Source organism: Halichoeres trimaculatus, unplaced genomic scaffold, assembly GCF_033239565.1.
Source record: "Halichoeres trimaculatus isolate MK-OKI-2021-1 unplaced genomic scaffold, fHalTri1.1 fHalTri1_scaffold_21, whole genome shotgun sequence".
In the NCBI taxonomy this organism is placed as follows: domain Eukaryota; kingdom Metazoa; phylum Chordata; class Actinopteri; order Labriformes; family Labridae; genus Halichoeres; species Halichoeres trimaculatus.
Window position 1 is genome coordinate 12,888,105 of NW_027437199.1, and position 16,354 is coordinate 12,904,458.

The 16,354-nt window shown below is 40.4% G+C and overlaps 1 protein-coding gene across 1 annotated transcript in view; it reads left to right on the forward strand.

Moving 5' to 3' along the window:
• Window positions 1-16,354, forward strand: part of zdhhc17 (zDHHC palmitoyltransferase 17) — a 31,651-nt gene that overhangs the window by 12,513 nt on the left and 2,784 nt on the right. Inside the window, exons 5-16 of the mRNA XM_074697957.1 lie at window positions 585-729; window positions 1,079-1,143; window positions 1,661-1,823; window positions 1,970-2,095; window positions 3,156-3,298; window positions 4,696-4,796; window positions 12,145-12,269; window positions 12,979-13,041; window positions 13,124-13,217; window positions 15,441-15,524; window positions 15,614-15,771; window positions 15,891-15,985. Coding sequence (XP_074554058.1) covers window positions 585-729; window positions 1,079-1,143; window positions 1,661-1,823; window positions 1,970-2,095; window positions 3,156-3,298; window positions 4,696-4,796; window positions 12,145-12,269; window positions 12,979-13,041; window positions 13,124-13,217; window positions 15,441-15,524; window positions 15,614-15,771; window positions 15,891-15,985 — 1,362 coding nt within the window. The remainder of the gene's footprint in view (window positions 1-584; window positions 730-1,078; window positions 1,144-1,660; window positions 1,824-1,969; window positions 2,096-3,155; window positions 3,299-4,695; window positions 4,797-12,144; window positions 12,270-12,978; window positions 13,042-13,123; window positions 13,218-15,440; window positions 15,525-15,613; window positions 15,772-15,890; window positions 15,986-16,354) is intronic.

Genomic DNA, 16,354 nt, shown 5'->3' on the forward strand with positions numbered 1-16,354 from the left:
CACCTGCTGGACCTAAATAGTGGCTGTTTTGGGCTTTGTCTTTTCATCTTCATGCTCAGGATGTAATTGCTTGAGCAGAAAAAGAAATAAATTTACAATTCATTTTCACTATCCCTAATCTTCACAGCCTTGTATGTTTAAGTTTACATAGCAGACAGAGTTGGTAATAAAATATCAAAAAACTAAATATAATAGGTACAATAAAACCTTTGATAAATCACCCTCTACCTCACTGTGACAAGCATTCAAAGATATAACATGACAAGGATTCACTCCCATCATTGGACTGTTAAGTTAAGCCAGGTCACCCACTCAGAATGTGAGTGGTCTCTCAAATGAAAATGGGTTTGGCCTTCTTTACTCTGATAAAGTCCTTTTAAAGATATTTGTGGCTGAAAAACTTACTTCCACAAACAAATGCCAAAGGATTCTGCAGAATACAAACACAACACTTGTTTTTTCAGGAAACAGAGCATATTAATGTTCATTTTATAAGAGTTTATATTTTTCTTTTGAGGCTAAAATGTAAGAAATATACAAAAGAAACATGTATTGAATTGAGATTTGTTTTGGGTTCCTTTCAGACAAGGTCATCTATCCATGGTGGTGCAGCTCATGAAATACGGTGCTGACCCATCTTTGATCGATGGCGAGGGATGCAGCTGCGTTCATCTAGCCGCCCAGTTTGGCCACACCTCCATTGTGGCCTACCTAATTGCCAAAGGACAGGTATGGAACACCAGCACTCAAGGTTATTGGTCTGAAAGAGAACGTAATCATGAAACACAATTGGTCCAAACATGATTGTCTGAACAAAGAGAATAAAGAGAGTGCATTATAATTCATTTAGTCCGCTTTAGGTTTATCTTATTGCCAAATTAGCTCATTGCATATTCTCCATTGTGTCATTATTTTTTCTTTTTGTTGTGTTCTTTTTTTGTCTTTGTTAGTCAATGTGGGACCAGTTTATGTCTGAAGTACCTAAACTCTCCACCAGGGGGAGTCATAAAGCTTCTCTTTTCCACATCATCTCCTCCAGCTGCTTCACTTTGCTCAATTTTTCTCTCTGTGATTTCAGGATGTGGACATGATGGACCAAAACGGCATGACTCCACTGATGTGGGCGGCTTACAGGACGCACAGGTGTGTGTGAAGCATTTAAGAGAGTTGGCTTTTTAGGCTGAGGTGCTTCTTTGCCTTGTTTGTCTTGATATGAAAGAGAACTGGCCAGATTGGAAGCAGAATACTTTCATCTTGAACAGAGAAACTCATGTTCGAAAAAAGTCTAGCTGTTTAGTCACTTATAAGTGAGCCTGAACCCTCGAACAAGCCAGAACATGTTTCTGCTGACTGCAGCCACACACTCACACAGCCTCTCATGTGTTTGAGTGGTCATTCATTAGACAGATTGATGACACAGACATACAAGTCACAAGTTTTAAAAATCTTTTTCTCCAATTACGACATTTCTCTGTGAATTTGTGTGATTTTATGAATTGATCAATAGTTAACCAATTATTAATTGATCATGTTATTAGCAGAAAGATATAACTTGAAGTTCTTTTTGTCTAGTATCTGTTTTTTGCACTGATTATCTGTGAAACAAATACAATCTGTGAAAGACTTAGAAGGTAAATTTTATAACCCCTCTGTGTGACAGTGTGGATCCAACTCGGCTGCTCCTGACCTTCAATGTTTCCGTAAATCTTGGCGACAAATATCACAAGAACACAGCGCTGCACTGGGCAGTGCTGGCCGGCAACACCACTGTCATCAGCCTGCTGCTGGATGCTAACGCTAATGTAGACGCACAGAACATTAAGGTAATGCTTTCCTTATGGTATCTTACACTGTCCTTATGTATTTCTGTAATTTTTTCTCTGCTGATAGTGCAGCTAGATGAATATTGCAATTTTTGTTTTTTCCAATGGTGGATTGATAAAAAAAACTGTCTTTTGCTGTTCTTTAGGGTGAAACTCCATTAGACCTTGCCAAGCAGAGGAAGAATGTGTGGATGATCAATCACTTACAGGAAGCACGACAGGCTAAGGGCTACGACAGCCCGTCCTACCTGAAGAGACTGAAGATGGACAAGGTAAACAGATACATCCTGCACAAAAATAGAACACACAGTAGAGTTAAAAAAATCCTACATGAAGATTAATGACCACAGCTTGTTCTTGAAGCAAAGGTAGAATCAAGTGTAATCATCTAATCTGCCACACAACCACTCTCTCTGGCTCCTGTTTAACTTCTCTGTGTCAGCTCAAACAGACATGCTCACACAGGCCTGTCCAGTCTGAACTCTTGCACTGCTGCAGTGCCAAAGTGTGTCACAGGTTGTGATTACCTTTCAGTCCAAACATGTCAGCATGACAACCGTTTACTACTTTTCTCATCTGAAACCAGACAGTTTGACAAGGAGGGGACAACACATACACAATGCTTTATGTTCAACATTATAACTACCAGAAAATGCTGGGACAAGAATACTTCTGCCATCCATAGACGGGGGATCCCCTCTTAAATAATTACTCCACACTGTTTTTTTATGTGTTTAAGAGTGTTTTTTCTTTGTTCATTTTTTCACCTACCTGTTCTGTTTTTTGATCTTATATTTCATTTGAAGTCAGTGATTTTTTTTCAAATCTGCTTGAATTTTTTTTTTGTCTTTTATTTTGTCTGCTTGGACACCTTAAGTTAAAAAAGGTAAACTGTAGAGCTAGATAATAAATAAGCCTGTACTGTAGTGGGTGGGTAGAGCCTCACAGGCCTTTAGGAGATTTTTGGAATATGTGTTACTGTGTTAGATTGTCACCCAGCTGTCTCTGTTCGAGTCCGTAGCGTAGTCACAAATGTATAAAAAGCACAACTTAAGACACTTAAATCTTAATTAGTAATGAAACGTGGTGGAGGTTGCAGTACTGCTTTTGACCACTAGGTAAGGCCCCGACTTCGATATGTTTATCATGTTGAACACTTTTAGTTTGTAATTTACCTGAAATAGATGTTCAAACCCTAACTTTACCCTCTTTCCAAAAGTCTCTGTTATTTTCTGTTACCATTTTATTACACATCTCTGTTCTGCATGCTCTTCTTTTCTGAGGGGGTTATTTCTTACTCATAAAAACCTTCTTTTCTTTCTCTTCCTTTAGGAGTTCAGGCAGAAGGTAATGCTGGGAACTCCATTCCTGGTCATCTGGCTTGTAGGTTTCATCGCCGACCTTGACATCGACTCCTGGCTGATCAAAGGCATCATGTATGCCGGCGTCTGGGTCGCAGTGCAGTTCCTCTCTAAGTATGTCTAATTACACATCAATCACTCATCTAATGCATGAACAAAACCTCAATTATACAGCTCCTTATTAAGAATATCTTCAATTACAAGCGGATGCTAAGTGATTAATAGCTCTAAAAAGGACTGGGGGTAGGATAATAAAGATGCTAGGTATAATAGCTGGTTAAAATCAAGACAAGGTGTGGAGGGACCAGAAGTGTAGAAAAACTTACATTTTTGCCACAGTGTCAACAGGCAGAGGTGAGATGTGGTGGTATCTTTTAGCAGGATGATGTGATCATGTTGTCCCTGGTTGCTTTTGCTGTTGGGAATTAGTCACGTTGTTATGGGGTTTTGACCAATCAGAATCAAGTATTCCACACAGCCTAGTGATAATGGAATAGATATTAGCTCGTCATGTTAATTTAATTGTCTGTGGGCTAGGGTTGAATCTTTAGTCATTACAGAGGAAATTGTTATTGCACCCTTTTCCACCGCTTAGCTAAGGTAAAGATTTAGATTTAGAAATCTTTATTCTCTCTGTGGTAGCATCACACTGTAACTGTACACACTCATCCCCTTGCGTGCAATTAAGCACATGTAGTTTCTGACATTCCACTTCATGCCATTGCCTCATGGTTAAATGCTCCATGTTTTAACCCCGTCACTGCAGCCATCTGGTCCTGCTGGTGTTGTTTGTTGTGGCCCTGTCTCACTGTTAGGTCTAGACTACAATAACACACATTACCCAGTGTGTTACTATTACATCTTGTAACATTCTTCTCATACTTAGCCGTTAAAATAACAATTATGGCAGAGTGTTGTCAGGTTCTAGTTTGGTTTATTGTCGCTGCTGTTAGACTGTAGGGCTCAGATCACCACTCAGGTTTGCATTTGTCCATATGTGCAGCAGCGGACAGGTTTAACATCTGCTGGAAGAATGCCTTGATGTATGAAACACAGATGATAAAAGCAGAGCAGTATCCACGGGAGAGTGATACTGAAATAAAACTTAAGGAAAGTTGTGACCTGTGTAATTTTGCTTAAACAGATACGACTTTAGGGCATCACCAAACTTTGTTTTGATCTGGGAGTCTCCACTTTCTTTTGTAAGGGAGGGTTGATACCCAAGGGTCTAAGTTCAGTAAGTGAGATGAGCTGATGTGACACCTTGTAGACGGTTGACCTCAGACACCTGCCATTTAAAACAGTCCTGCCCTCGAGTGTGCATAACTGTCAGTCTTCCTTAACTCAAAGCTGTCAAAACTTGCTCCTATCCAGATGTCATGAGTAGAGAGGATAACATAATTTCTCTGACAGGGGTGCGAACATGTTTATATCTGCTGCAAATTTAGCTGGACTTCATTTCTTGCTAGAATGCTAATAACTTCTCTATCCTCTCTTTTCTTTTTTTGCAGGGCATTCTTCGACCACTCCATGCACAGTGCTCTCCCTCTGGGAATATACTTGGCCACAAAGTTCTGGATGTACACCACCTGGTTCTACTGGTTCTGGAATGATATCCTTTGCTTTTTTGTCTCAGACTGCTTCTGTTTGGTTATTTGCAGAAACATTTGACAGTAATCTTTTTTAGGACTATTTAAAAACCTCTCATATATCTGTAGAGACCAGGACGTGACTTAGACTCAGACTAGAAACACAGGGATACTATTAGAATTGATTACTCCTAGACAGAGCCAGGATCTCCAGGAATCTCTGAGCTCACAAATTTTATCTGAAAAGGAATCTGTGGTAAATAACAGGGAAGTTCTTTCAGTGTCTAAGGAATCTGCAAATAATTCATAAATTCACTGCCTGTGGTCAATTAATCCCACAAAAATGTTACCATACAAGCAAAAAGTCAGAAAAAGACAACTGTAGTTCTGGGAAGAACTGACTTGAATCCTGCTGTGAAATTTGCAGCATTGCTTATCAATGATACTGTTTTTCAGCATGACTAAGAGAAAACTTGAGAAATTGGGATTGCTTTTTTTCCTGAGGGTTTGTTCTGGAGATCTAGCTTCAAGTTTGAGAGAGGTTAAATGTTCCATGTTTTGCATGAGAACACTTAATCAAGATGTTAAATAATGATCTGTAAACCCTAGATTAGAGTGGGGATTTTACTGCACAAAGACTGCAGACCTGTTCCTCTACACTGCATGCAACATTTCACAATGAATCAAGCATTAGTTGAGCCCTCTGAAGCTTTGTCCAACCCCTCAGAGTAAAAAATGGGCTCTCGCTTGTCCACCTGTTTTAAACTTATTCATCCATAATCCACTTGTGTGAAGTATGCCAAAGCTTCAAGTGTTGGCACTCAAGAAAAAAAGACGTCAGCTCTCAGCTTTGTGGTCGTGTTAAAGGCTGTTGAAATGGGCAATTTAATTTTGGCATAGGCAAAGTCATACATCAGAAGCCAAAAAGCTTTTATGAATCTGTTGGGCTCGTTGCAAATTTGGCAAACTATGATCTGCAAGCAGAGAGGAGCTCTAAAAAATATGTGTTTGGGAAATAGATTAAGAGTGCTGATGCATTTTGGTTGAAGCAGACAGAAGATGACCATGAGGAGCCTTTTGCAGGCTCAAACAGAGGGATTGAATTACAGGTGGAAAAAGTTATTGTAACAGCTTTAAGGGGCTGTGAGGAGTTTGAAAGTGATGTTGAAAAAGTCTCTCTTCTAGATATATGCCTGATCGTAATCCACACATTAAAATTAGATCATCAGCGCCAATATTGCTGATTACAGCTTATTTCAAAATACTACTTCTTAGCTTCCAGTTCAGATAAACCAGGACAGGATTGATTTACGGCATGTCTAGGTCTCTATGACAACACCACGCTGGCTGACAAAGTTGAGTAATGAGAAGAGATAGAACACAGAGATCTTTGTTTTTCTCTGCTAAAATCGATTTCTAAGACTAAATTTATGGTGATGATGGACACAGGAGCCTAACTGTCAGACAGAAAAAGGGCAGAAGAAAGCTAAACTGGACAATTATACAGCCCGAGCTAAAGGCTAATTAGTTGTATCACTCTATAACACAGGAGCTAAACTATTTGTGATAATGTCCATTCTAACCCACAGTCAGCAGTTATTCTGCAGTGGTCTGTTCAAACTTGAGTCTGTTAGTAAAATGAAGAGTGAGGTTACGTTAGCTCTGCTTGGTAGATGACTGGCAGGACATAGCTAATCAGGATTTACTAACATTACACATTACAGACATGTCTCAGAACACCTGGCTGCCAGCTGCACTAAATATAAACAGGTACTAAACTACTTACAAACTGACAGTGTTTACTTGTTGTCACGTTAGCCTACAGATACCGCGGAGCCTCGGGCCGACATATAGCCAGTTGCTACAACATTTACTTGATGTCACGTTTCAAACCGTAGAGCTACATAACTGTGCTGATAGCTACCTTACCTTGGCGTGTTGTATCCAGTAAAAAGTTGTCTTAAACAAAGAAAATTCATTTCAATCCGATCTCCATTAAATTCCGAAACAAACACACGCCTCACTAAAAGTCATTTACGACAGCGTGTGGAGACTCCGGGCCACAAGGTGGCGAGGGAGTGCAATTAAAACAGACTCTCCTCATAGCATCTTTCATTAATTAAGTGTTGTAGACTGTAGCGCTAGCATCCTTACACCTTTGATAAACAGGTGTTAAATGAAAAATGTCACCAAAGTTATGCTTTCGAATCAACACTGAACATATAAATGGTGCACAGGAGGGGAAGTGTCTAACAGCTGCAGGGCGAAACCCAACCAAGCAGCTCTGAAGAGTTTCTGTCGGCCTCAGCGGGGCTGCCCTCACATTCTGTGTTCATGGAAGAATTGCTGTTCTGTTGGGGAGCTGCTAATTGCAGGAGGTGAGAGAGGAGTTCTTGTTTGTGGAGGGCATTTCATTTTGTGCCTCATTGCTCCACTAATGGGGGAGGGAGACTGAAATATCTTTGACCTGAGCTTATTCAAGAAGAAAAGTGCCTTTTTGGTTTATCAAAGCGCTGCTGGGGGAGTGTTTTAGCTTGTATTTCTTAGAAGTATGGTGTGTCAGGGAAACAAAGAATTCATAGAAGGATGAGCTTACCTGCCCCAGACTTTCTGAATAGGCTTTGAGCTGAATGTTTTTAATACATCTAAAGTTGCCTTTTTGGCTTCAAGGAGCCTCTTTATGTGCTATTTGTTTGGGGAAAACAGGGCTTATCAGACTTCCTTCTTTGCCCTCCAGCCTGAGCGTTACCACCAATCCTTTTAAAGACCATGTTTCATGCTCCTGTCAGCACCAAGAGTTTCTCTCCTTTTAACTCACTCAGCTGACAGTTAGCTCCTGTCCAGCTGCGAACATGTATGAATATTATTTGCATTTATTTATGTAAATCAGGCGATTTCCACATACAAAGCGATCGTTTTGTCCTTGTCTTATCTTCTAGTCGATGAATTCAGTGTTGACATAAATGAGTTTGTTCATGCTACATGAACCAGTGATGGCTGTCTATGCATCCTAGACACAACCTTCGTTTAGATTGTTCATATTCAGCTGTTTTAATCAGCATATTAAGTTTGTTTTTATAAACAGAGACAGAAAAAGAAGCCTGAAGAAAGAAAAGAAAAAGAAAGTTGTCACTATGAACAAAATGTGACAGAAACAGGCTTCACGGAATTAACTCATGGAGGGACTTCAGTGAGAAAACTTAACAGATAAAAACAATCAGACGTTTGTACATTGAGTTGGAAATAATGTGTAATAGTGACCCAATAGTAGATATTGAAAGAGCGTGAAGATTAAATGTTGAAACTTAGTTCAGGTTTGATCTGACAGTTTAAAGCTCTGAGGAGATCTTACTCCCTCTGACCCTTCTGCACACAGTTACATAAACTGCAGACTTGGGCCCTGCCTGGGCTTCTGGTCCAGTTCCTCACTGTCTGAGCCAGCAGCGTAAGTGAATATTTATCGAACTTGGATCAGAGGATGAGAAAATAAAACTTTTCATTCGTGTCGTCAGCTGAATCCAGCGTCTGCTTTGACGTGGACTGGTCTGAGTGATCGAACTTCAAAGTTTTTATGTTTCTGTGACCTTGTTGTTGAGCTGCCTAAACTCACATGCTCTGAAGTAGAGTGTAGAGGAAGACAGATGAGATTACAGTTTTCAGCACTTCTTTATTATGCAGTGTATTATCCTCAGGTGACAACATTTATCCTCCAGTTCTGACCCACTTTCTCTTTTTCTGAGCTCATTGTCCTCCTCGGGCCTGCGGTTGAAATCAGATCAAGTGACAAAGGGTGGAGCTGTTTGAAAGACTTTTTTTTTTCTTTTCCAGACGAGGGTCATATTTTTCCTCTTTAGTCTTTGCTCCTGAATGTCTTTCCAGGAGGTGAATGTCCTGCAAGATTGATGAAATTGGAATGAAGCAAGCAATAGTGAAACAGATGAAGGCCACTGTCTGTGACATCTTTCTTTTGCCTTGTTCTGGATTTCTTATTACAAATAATCTGAAAGACAGTTGCCCATGTTAACATTTTCATAACCCCCTTTTTTTCCCAGTAATCTTGACTTAAGTCTTTATTTTAAACAGTGTATTTTTGCTGTAGGAAACCATACTTTCATGGTCATTTACACGTCTCTTACAACCAGATGTGGTAAAGATGAGGCTCGCATTTGGAAAAGACTAGCTCTGCTGGTGGAAGGGGGCTGCACCAACCCATCCATGGATGCTTTGAATGTCCTTGGTTTAGCAGTGGGCAAATTATTAAGAAAATACTGCTTTGACATCAGAGGCCAGTTGTTCAAAAAATCTAATCCAGATCAAAATGATGAATGATGGAAACCCCATTTCTTGCTATCCAGGATCAGGTCATCTGTCTCAGTTTTATACCAGTTTTTCAAAGAAACATTGGATTGGATCACCCTGATACGGATACACAGTTTTTGAGATTACTAAATCCGGATTACCAGTGCTCTAAATGGGTCAACATTAACATAACGTGGGCTACCAGCTCTGAAAAGAACAACAGGTAGAAGAGCCTACATAGAGTAAATTTTTAATTTTGAAGAAAAAAAAATTACATAAACATCCACTTCCATTTTTAGTTTCTTTTATGGCCCCTAATCTGAGCGACAAAAATTGAATAAAAAATATAAATAAAAAAAATACAAAATTGATACTTTGAAATGTTAAAAAAGAGGCTAAGAGTCTGATAGTTTGCAAATCTGGAGGTGGATCTGAAGTTTTTCTCTGGTTTGCTGCAGTTTGCTCAGCTTGATTTGTTCCTCTGCCAGGAGTATCTGTGCTTCTGCTCTGTTAGTTTCCCTTAGTTTTTACTTAGCTATACTGAAAGGCTTCATTGGTAGCCTAACTAGCTTTATCTACTTTATCAATTTAATGGTTAAACAAGTCAAGTGCAAAATAGAATAAAAAGTATGGACGCTAAATTGTAAAAATGTTGGATTATTTGACCAATTTTAAAGTTTTACTCCATTTTCTTCCTGAAATCCACCTTGAAATGGTACCCCCTATTGGGATCAGGATAATCCTGTTTTTTGGATCAAAGTGATCCAGATCCTACTGAAAAGTTCTGAACAGCACAAACTAAAGATTTGATCCAGATAAAAACTAGGTTTGGATTATTTGATCCAATACGATTTTGAAATCCTTTCCCTTTTGAATAACCCATTTTCAGGATTTAATCCAATCCGATTACCAAAATCTGATTGGATTACCTTTAAACAACTGTCCCCAGGAGATCTTGAAACCTATGACAAACACAACCTTCTCGTAACAAACTGATGAATCAGTGTCTGACTCTGTGCTGTCAGCTGTTAGGGGAGTCCACTCAGACACCCCTCACCACTCAGCCTACACAAAGATGAATGGCTGCTAACATCTAGGTGATGACCACATCTCCCAGTGGAAGCACCAGAGTCCATTTGTTTCAGGCTGTCATCAATCATTTACATCACCTCTGCATGTCCACCGGTCACTGAGTTAACAGACCAGTGAGGTGCTCTTGGGAGTGTTTTTACTTGTCAGGTCATTTCAGCAGGGATAAAGTTGAAATCCGGCTCTTTATGGAGGTAGTTAAGGAGATCAAGTGCTCTGTGTGGTCTCTGGGATTTGTAGAGGTCTTTATCACTGTCAGCATGTGTAAAGTGCTTTTCAGTGAGCAGTGCTTAAAGGATCACCACACGGGCTGTCAGCTCATCACCGCCTGCAAATTAGAGTTGGGTGACATATTCCTGTGTGTACCCATGCCACTTCTGTGGCATAATGCTTCCTGCGTGAGCTGGTGGATGTCTGGTTTGTGCTGTTGTGTGTTCAAAACATGGGATCAAACATGCTCTTTTTTTTTCATTGGTGTTCCTTGTGTTCCCTTCACACAGCACAGCAGTAGTTGTTCAATACTTCAGCCACTCATTAGCACAAGGTGTTGAGGATTATACTGTCTGGTGACTCATGCACACCTGTGTGTGTGACTCACTAATAACCAGTCACAGTCTGCACACGGCCGGGTCACAGCTCTGTGTGAATTCCTGGGAGGAAGTCATGATAGTAAAATGATCCCTCTTAGACTGAGCTGAAAAGAGACAGAGTGGCTCCGTGCGTCACAGTCTGCCTGTTGGTCGAGTTACTACGAACAGATAATCTGACTCAGAATTACATCATAGTCATAAAAGTTCATGTTTTGTTGATATTTGAAGACAGTTTTCACAGCAGTTAATCTGCTTTGAAAACAAGAAGCCTAGTTCTCACAAGGCAACAAAAGTATCTGAGAAGATTGATTCTTAAATTGCAAAAATCACATCACTACATCAGACACCAAGGTCTGCCTGTACCAAAGCCGCCAACAGGCCTCTGGAGGACTGACGATACTCCAGGTGCACCAGAGGGAGAGTATGAAGCCTAAAGCACAATACTCCCTCTTTAATATAAAATAGAATAGAATAGAAAACACTTTAATTATCCCTGAGGGGAAATTCAGGAGTCGCAGCAGCAATCAGGAAAACAAAAGTAAGAAAGTGTATAGAAAGCGTTGAAAGCTCCATAAGAAAATAGATGATGACAGCTTGTCCATCATTCTCCAGTTCAGCCAGTCTCCACCTCCACAGGGTCCAGGACTGAGCTTCTTCAGCAGTCTGTTCAGTCTCTGTCTCCTGGATCCTGTCTGCTCACAGCAGGTTAAGCTCTTCCAATGTGGCGTTGGTGTCTGGTGTTAGCTCTGTTAGCTATGTCTGTGAATAGCATGATGCTACTCTGCCTTCTGGTATTCCCCCTGTTGCTGGGTTAGCACGACTACCTTGTCCATCTTATTGCAGATAGATCTTACGTTCCCGATAACGATGGATGGAAGGACAGGTCGATGTTGTCACTTCTTAGCTCACACCTGAGAACCAGCACGTCATCCTCACCTCCTTCTTCTCACCTTGTGGGGAAACACCAGGCCTCGCACCAATTAGCATTGACATGCTACAGGCTGCTGACTGCTGGTTTTACATGCAGCCTAGTTACATGTAAGATCTCCAGACAAACACAGGAGCAAAAACAGTAAAAATATCACTGAAGAAAAAATGATCCACTCCAAATGCAAAGATGACGAAAAATAGATGAAAAAATTACTAGACAAAGAAGAGAGAGCTGCTGCACAACAGGGCAGTGCCTAGCAACAATAAAATAAAAAAAAATACAATTAACAAATAAATAATAAACAATAACAAAGAAAAAAAAGAATGTTCCTGAAGGTTTACACTTACGTAAGGTTCTATCCCTGAGGTTAAAAAATAAAAGGGTTAAGTTGCAATAAAAGACATAAATTTAAATATAAAACCTGATTGTTTTTGTCGACTATATTCCTTAACCACAATGCACATCTCCCCTTTGCCACCGTTCATGTTCCTTTCCTGTTAAACACACTGGCTTTGTTCTACAACTTTGGAAAATCCTGGAAATCCGACCCGGGAATTATCAAAGCATCAGAAGAGCAGAAGAAAAAGGTAAAGCTGAAGATGTCAGAACAGACAGGTTATCCATTGAACCTAGCACCATTCATCCAGTCTATAACATACACTCAGGGTTCAGTGGGAGATCCCTGCTGGTAGATTCTCTGGCTCTCTGCCCACAGTCACTGTCGTCCCTCATTATCTCACTCTAATGGAGGACAACAGCTTCTTTACCCTGGCCTCTTGTTCATGAGGAGCTAAATTTAACCTGCATTGTTAGCACAGAGCAGCACTCTTCTGTTAAAGCCGGGCAGCCACCTCGGGATCAAAGGCTTCAAAGCTTTCCTTCCCTGCAGAGGAACCCCTTCCACTTCTTGTTCTCCTCTCAGTAGTTTGTTTAGGGATGTCAAACCTTTTGTTTATTAGCACAGAGATAAGCTTTAAATGCAGGCTGATAAAGAGCAGAAGTGGGGATTTATTCTTCTTTGTGTAGAAACCAAACTCCATGTGAAGAGTAGTTTGCCTCAGAAACAGAATACTGTAAATCTCATCACAGCTTTCGTCTCGCTTCGTTGTAAATCAGCCTCCAGTGTGTTCACTCAGCTGGAAATCCAAGCCTCACTTTAAAACCGTCTGTAGGTCTATTGTTGCAGAGCCAAATAGACCTTGGCAAGATGGATTTCTCTGTAGTTCATTCATCTTTCTGACGTGCTTCTGTCTGCCTTTTTTTAAAAATCCTGTCTTTCTTATTTCCTGCCTGCAGACAATTGTGGAGCTGGCAGAGACAGGCAGCTTGGATCTGAGCATATTCTGCAGCACCTGCTTGGTAAGTTCTGGTTTCCTTCTCACAAAACACAGAAAATGGAAGCTGAAGATAATGATATTAATGATGGAACTTTCTGCTGCAGATACGGAAGCCCATCAGGTCCAAACACTGTGCTGTGTGTAACCGCTGCATTGCCAAGTTTGACCACCACTGTCCCTGGGTGGGCAACTGTGTCGGTACGTCATCAGCCGGGTGATATAAGAAAAGTTAAAGAGAAGTTTAAATGCTCTGTTACTCATAAGTGAATTGTGAAGACGTCAGAAGGTTATTTTTGACTTGGTTTATCTTTTTTTTTTTAGAGGTTGAATATGAGAGATGTACAGAAGAACATTATACTACTACTTTAGATAAATAAAACAGATACAGCTACTTAACTTTTGTTATTAGTGGGCGTGTTGCAGGTGATCTACTAAGACAGCATGCCCCATTGATAACTGATGCAAACTGCCCTCTATAAATGAGGATTTAGCACCTGCCACCTGCTGTTACCATGGAGAGTTTGGTAGAGCAGCACAGCAAAGCCCCAGTGAAAGAATCAAAGCGCGGTAACAGCGTTGTTGGATAGACATTATGTCTATCCAACTGTGTTGATGCGCACACACAGAAGATTCCATCTCTCGTCTTTCATTGCACCTCTGCCACAATGACCACAGCCATTTGTGTGTAACACTGTGCGAGTTTGCACCTGCCTTTAAAACGTGCCCAATATAGATGCAAAAAAAAAATTCAGGAAATGTTCAAAATGAGATGAAAAAGAAGTGATTAAATTCTGGAGGTGATCTGGATCACTATCTGGATCCAGGATTTTTTTTTTTGAAGGATTCTTAATCTTTGTGATATAGGGCCGTTTTCATCATGTATGTATATAACTCCCTAATAAATGGTTGGATTGCTTTGCAAAACAATACAAGACAAGGTCACTATAATTTCTGACAGATGTAAAAGAATGATCCAGATCCTGGCAATATTTTGGATACTAAGATCCAGAATATGAAATATGTATTGGGTCATCATAATTTTCAAGACTGTCAGGTAACAAATCATTGTACAAACCTGCAACTAACACCGAATTGTAGCAGACAGTCTGCTGAAAAGAAGTATAACATTAAAGTAGGACTAAAGTGTGCTTGGCGGAGGTCTGCGCTCTCTGAGTGCTTTTCTAGTTATATTTGCATCTCATCCACTCAGATGCGATTGGCTAATGATAAGTCTGTCAAACTATAAACTAATGAATTCCTTCTAAATTCTATGGACCATAGCTCATATTTCTATTATATTTCTATATTGGGATATCTTAATCATTTTATCACCCAGGCCTAGAAGTTATCCTTTTGGTTTGCTGTCGACTAGATTGGATTAATGATCTTTTTCCCCAAAGAGGCAGTTTGGTTTGCAAGACAAGTCCACACAAGCATTTTACAGTATCACAACACAAACAACAATTGAAATAACATTGGTATCAACCACATCGCCCTTAAAAGTTCTTGTGTTTTTGCTCAATTTTTCAGAATTGACTCTCCTTTACCTTTTATACAAGTAGCCTCTACATCTCTCAGCTATTTATAGTCTTGTGGGGTGTTACTGAACCTGCATTTTGTTTGTGCACTCAACAGAAAATGCAAATCTACACATAATTCAGAATGTGATTATATCTGCAACATAAATAACACATGTCAAAGATGGGAGCTGAGGGCCAGGATTAGAAATGCAGGAAAGATAAGCTGTGAAGGAAGCGTCTGTGAGGCAGACAGGAGACAGTGAGGGGAAGGAAAGAGTGCAGGGGGCCTCAGCTGGTCAGGAAGAAGCTTTAAAACGCTGGAAATTGTCTGAACAAACAACAAAACCATCCTCTTTACTACTGAGACTTCAGGCCTGGAAAAAGATGTTAAAGCTTTTTCAGGAGACTTTAAATATCATAAACAGAAGAGTTCATGGTTCAGTCAGACGTGTCTGTTTGCTTTATGTCATGTTTACAGGGTAAATATATCGCTGTGGTGGTAGAAAAGCACGCGTCTCTGTTTTAATCTGTTTACAAGTTATGGGCTCGTTTGCAGTGTGGAAAGTCCAGACATCTATGTGCTGGATAACCTTTTTTTTTTTAAAGTGAACACATTAGAGAGGAAGTTATGTGAATTAAACTCTGTTTTTTAGACTATAAACATCTGAATTTTTAGAGATATTAATCATAAATGAAGATAATCGCCATGATTTTTGAGGAACAGCAACTGACAAAGCCAAAAATATTAACCGAACCAATCGGAGCACTATGGTCTGAGTGACGATTGCCAAGGACTTGCCTGACAGCCTAACCTTTGAGTCTGTTGTTCTGTGACATATCATGACTTTCGGCCTCTGACTGAGACAAATACAGACCTACTGATCTTGTGTCTCCTCTACAGGAAGCGGCAATCATCGCTACTTCATGGGCTATCTGTTCTTCCTGCTCTGCATGATCTGCTGGATGATGTACGGCTGTATCTCCTGTGAGTCGAACAACCTTTCCTGGAAAAGTCTTCCTGTGTTTCACTTGTCACTCTTCCCTCACCGTCTCTTTTTTCTCTTCCTCCCTCAGACTGGAGGATCCACTGTGCCACCAGCTACGCCAAGGACGGTTTCTGGCTCTATCTGACCCAGATCGCCTCCTGCTCTCCCTGGATGTTCTGGATGTTCCTCAACAGCGTTTTCCACTTCATGTGGGTGGCTGTGCTCATCATGTGTCAGCTCTACCAGGTCTGGGTTTACAGCCACTGCTCCATTTTAAAGACAAGTCATTGGCTTTTCTTCTGTGTCCCAGCTCAGTGTGGTTGTTCACATCTTAGTCTAATCTGGAGGCGTTCATTTCTCTTTAGATTGCGGCTCTGGGAATCACCACCAATGAGAGAATGAACGCTCGGAGATACAAGCACTTTAAAGTCACAGCCACATCCATCGAAAGCCCCTTCAAGTGAGTTATTTTCTCAAGTTTGTAAACCAATCAGAGTTCAGTCTCAGTTTTCAGTAAAACAGTTCACACATCAACATTACATCCAAAAACACAGAAGAAAAAAATCTGTGTTTACACGGAAACGCTGTAGAAGGCACGCCAGGCCTGTAGTTGGCGCAATACCTGTTTCGGTTGATTTCCCCCAAAGTAGAGTTTGGCTAATCATCTGGGCTGTTTTCCAAACCATCTACTACGTACTACGTGTGAATGTGGTATGTAGTAGGCACTACATACTACCTACTGCTTTTGCATGTAGTATGTAGTATGACTGTTCTGTTGGGTCTATTATGTATAATACTCTGGTTTTCAGTCTGGGAAGATGGAGCTACA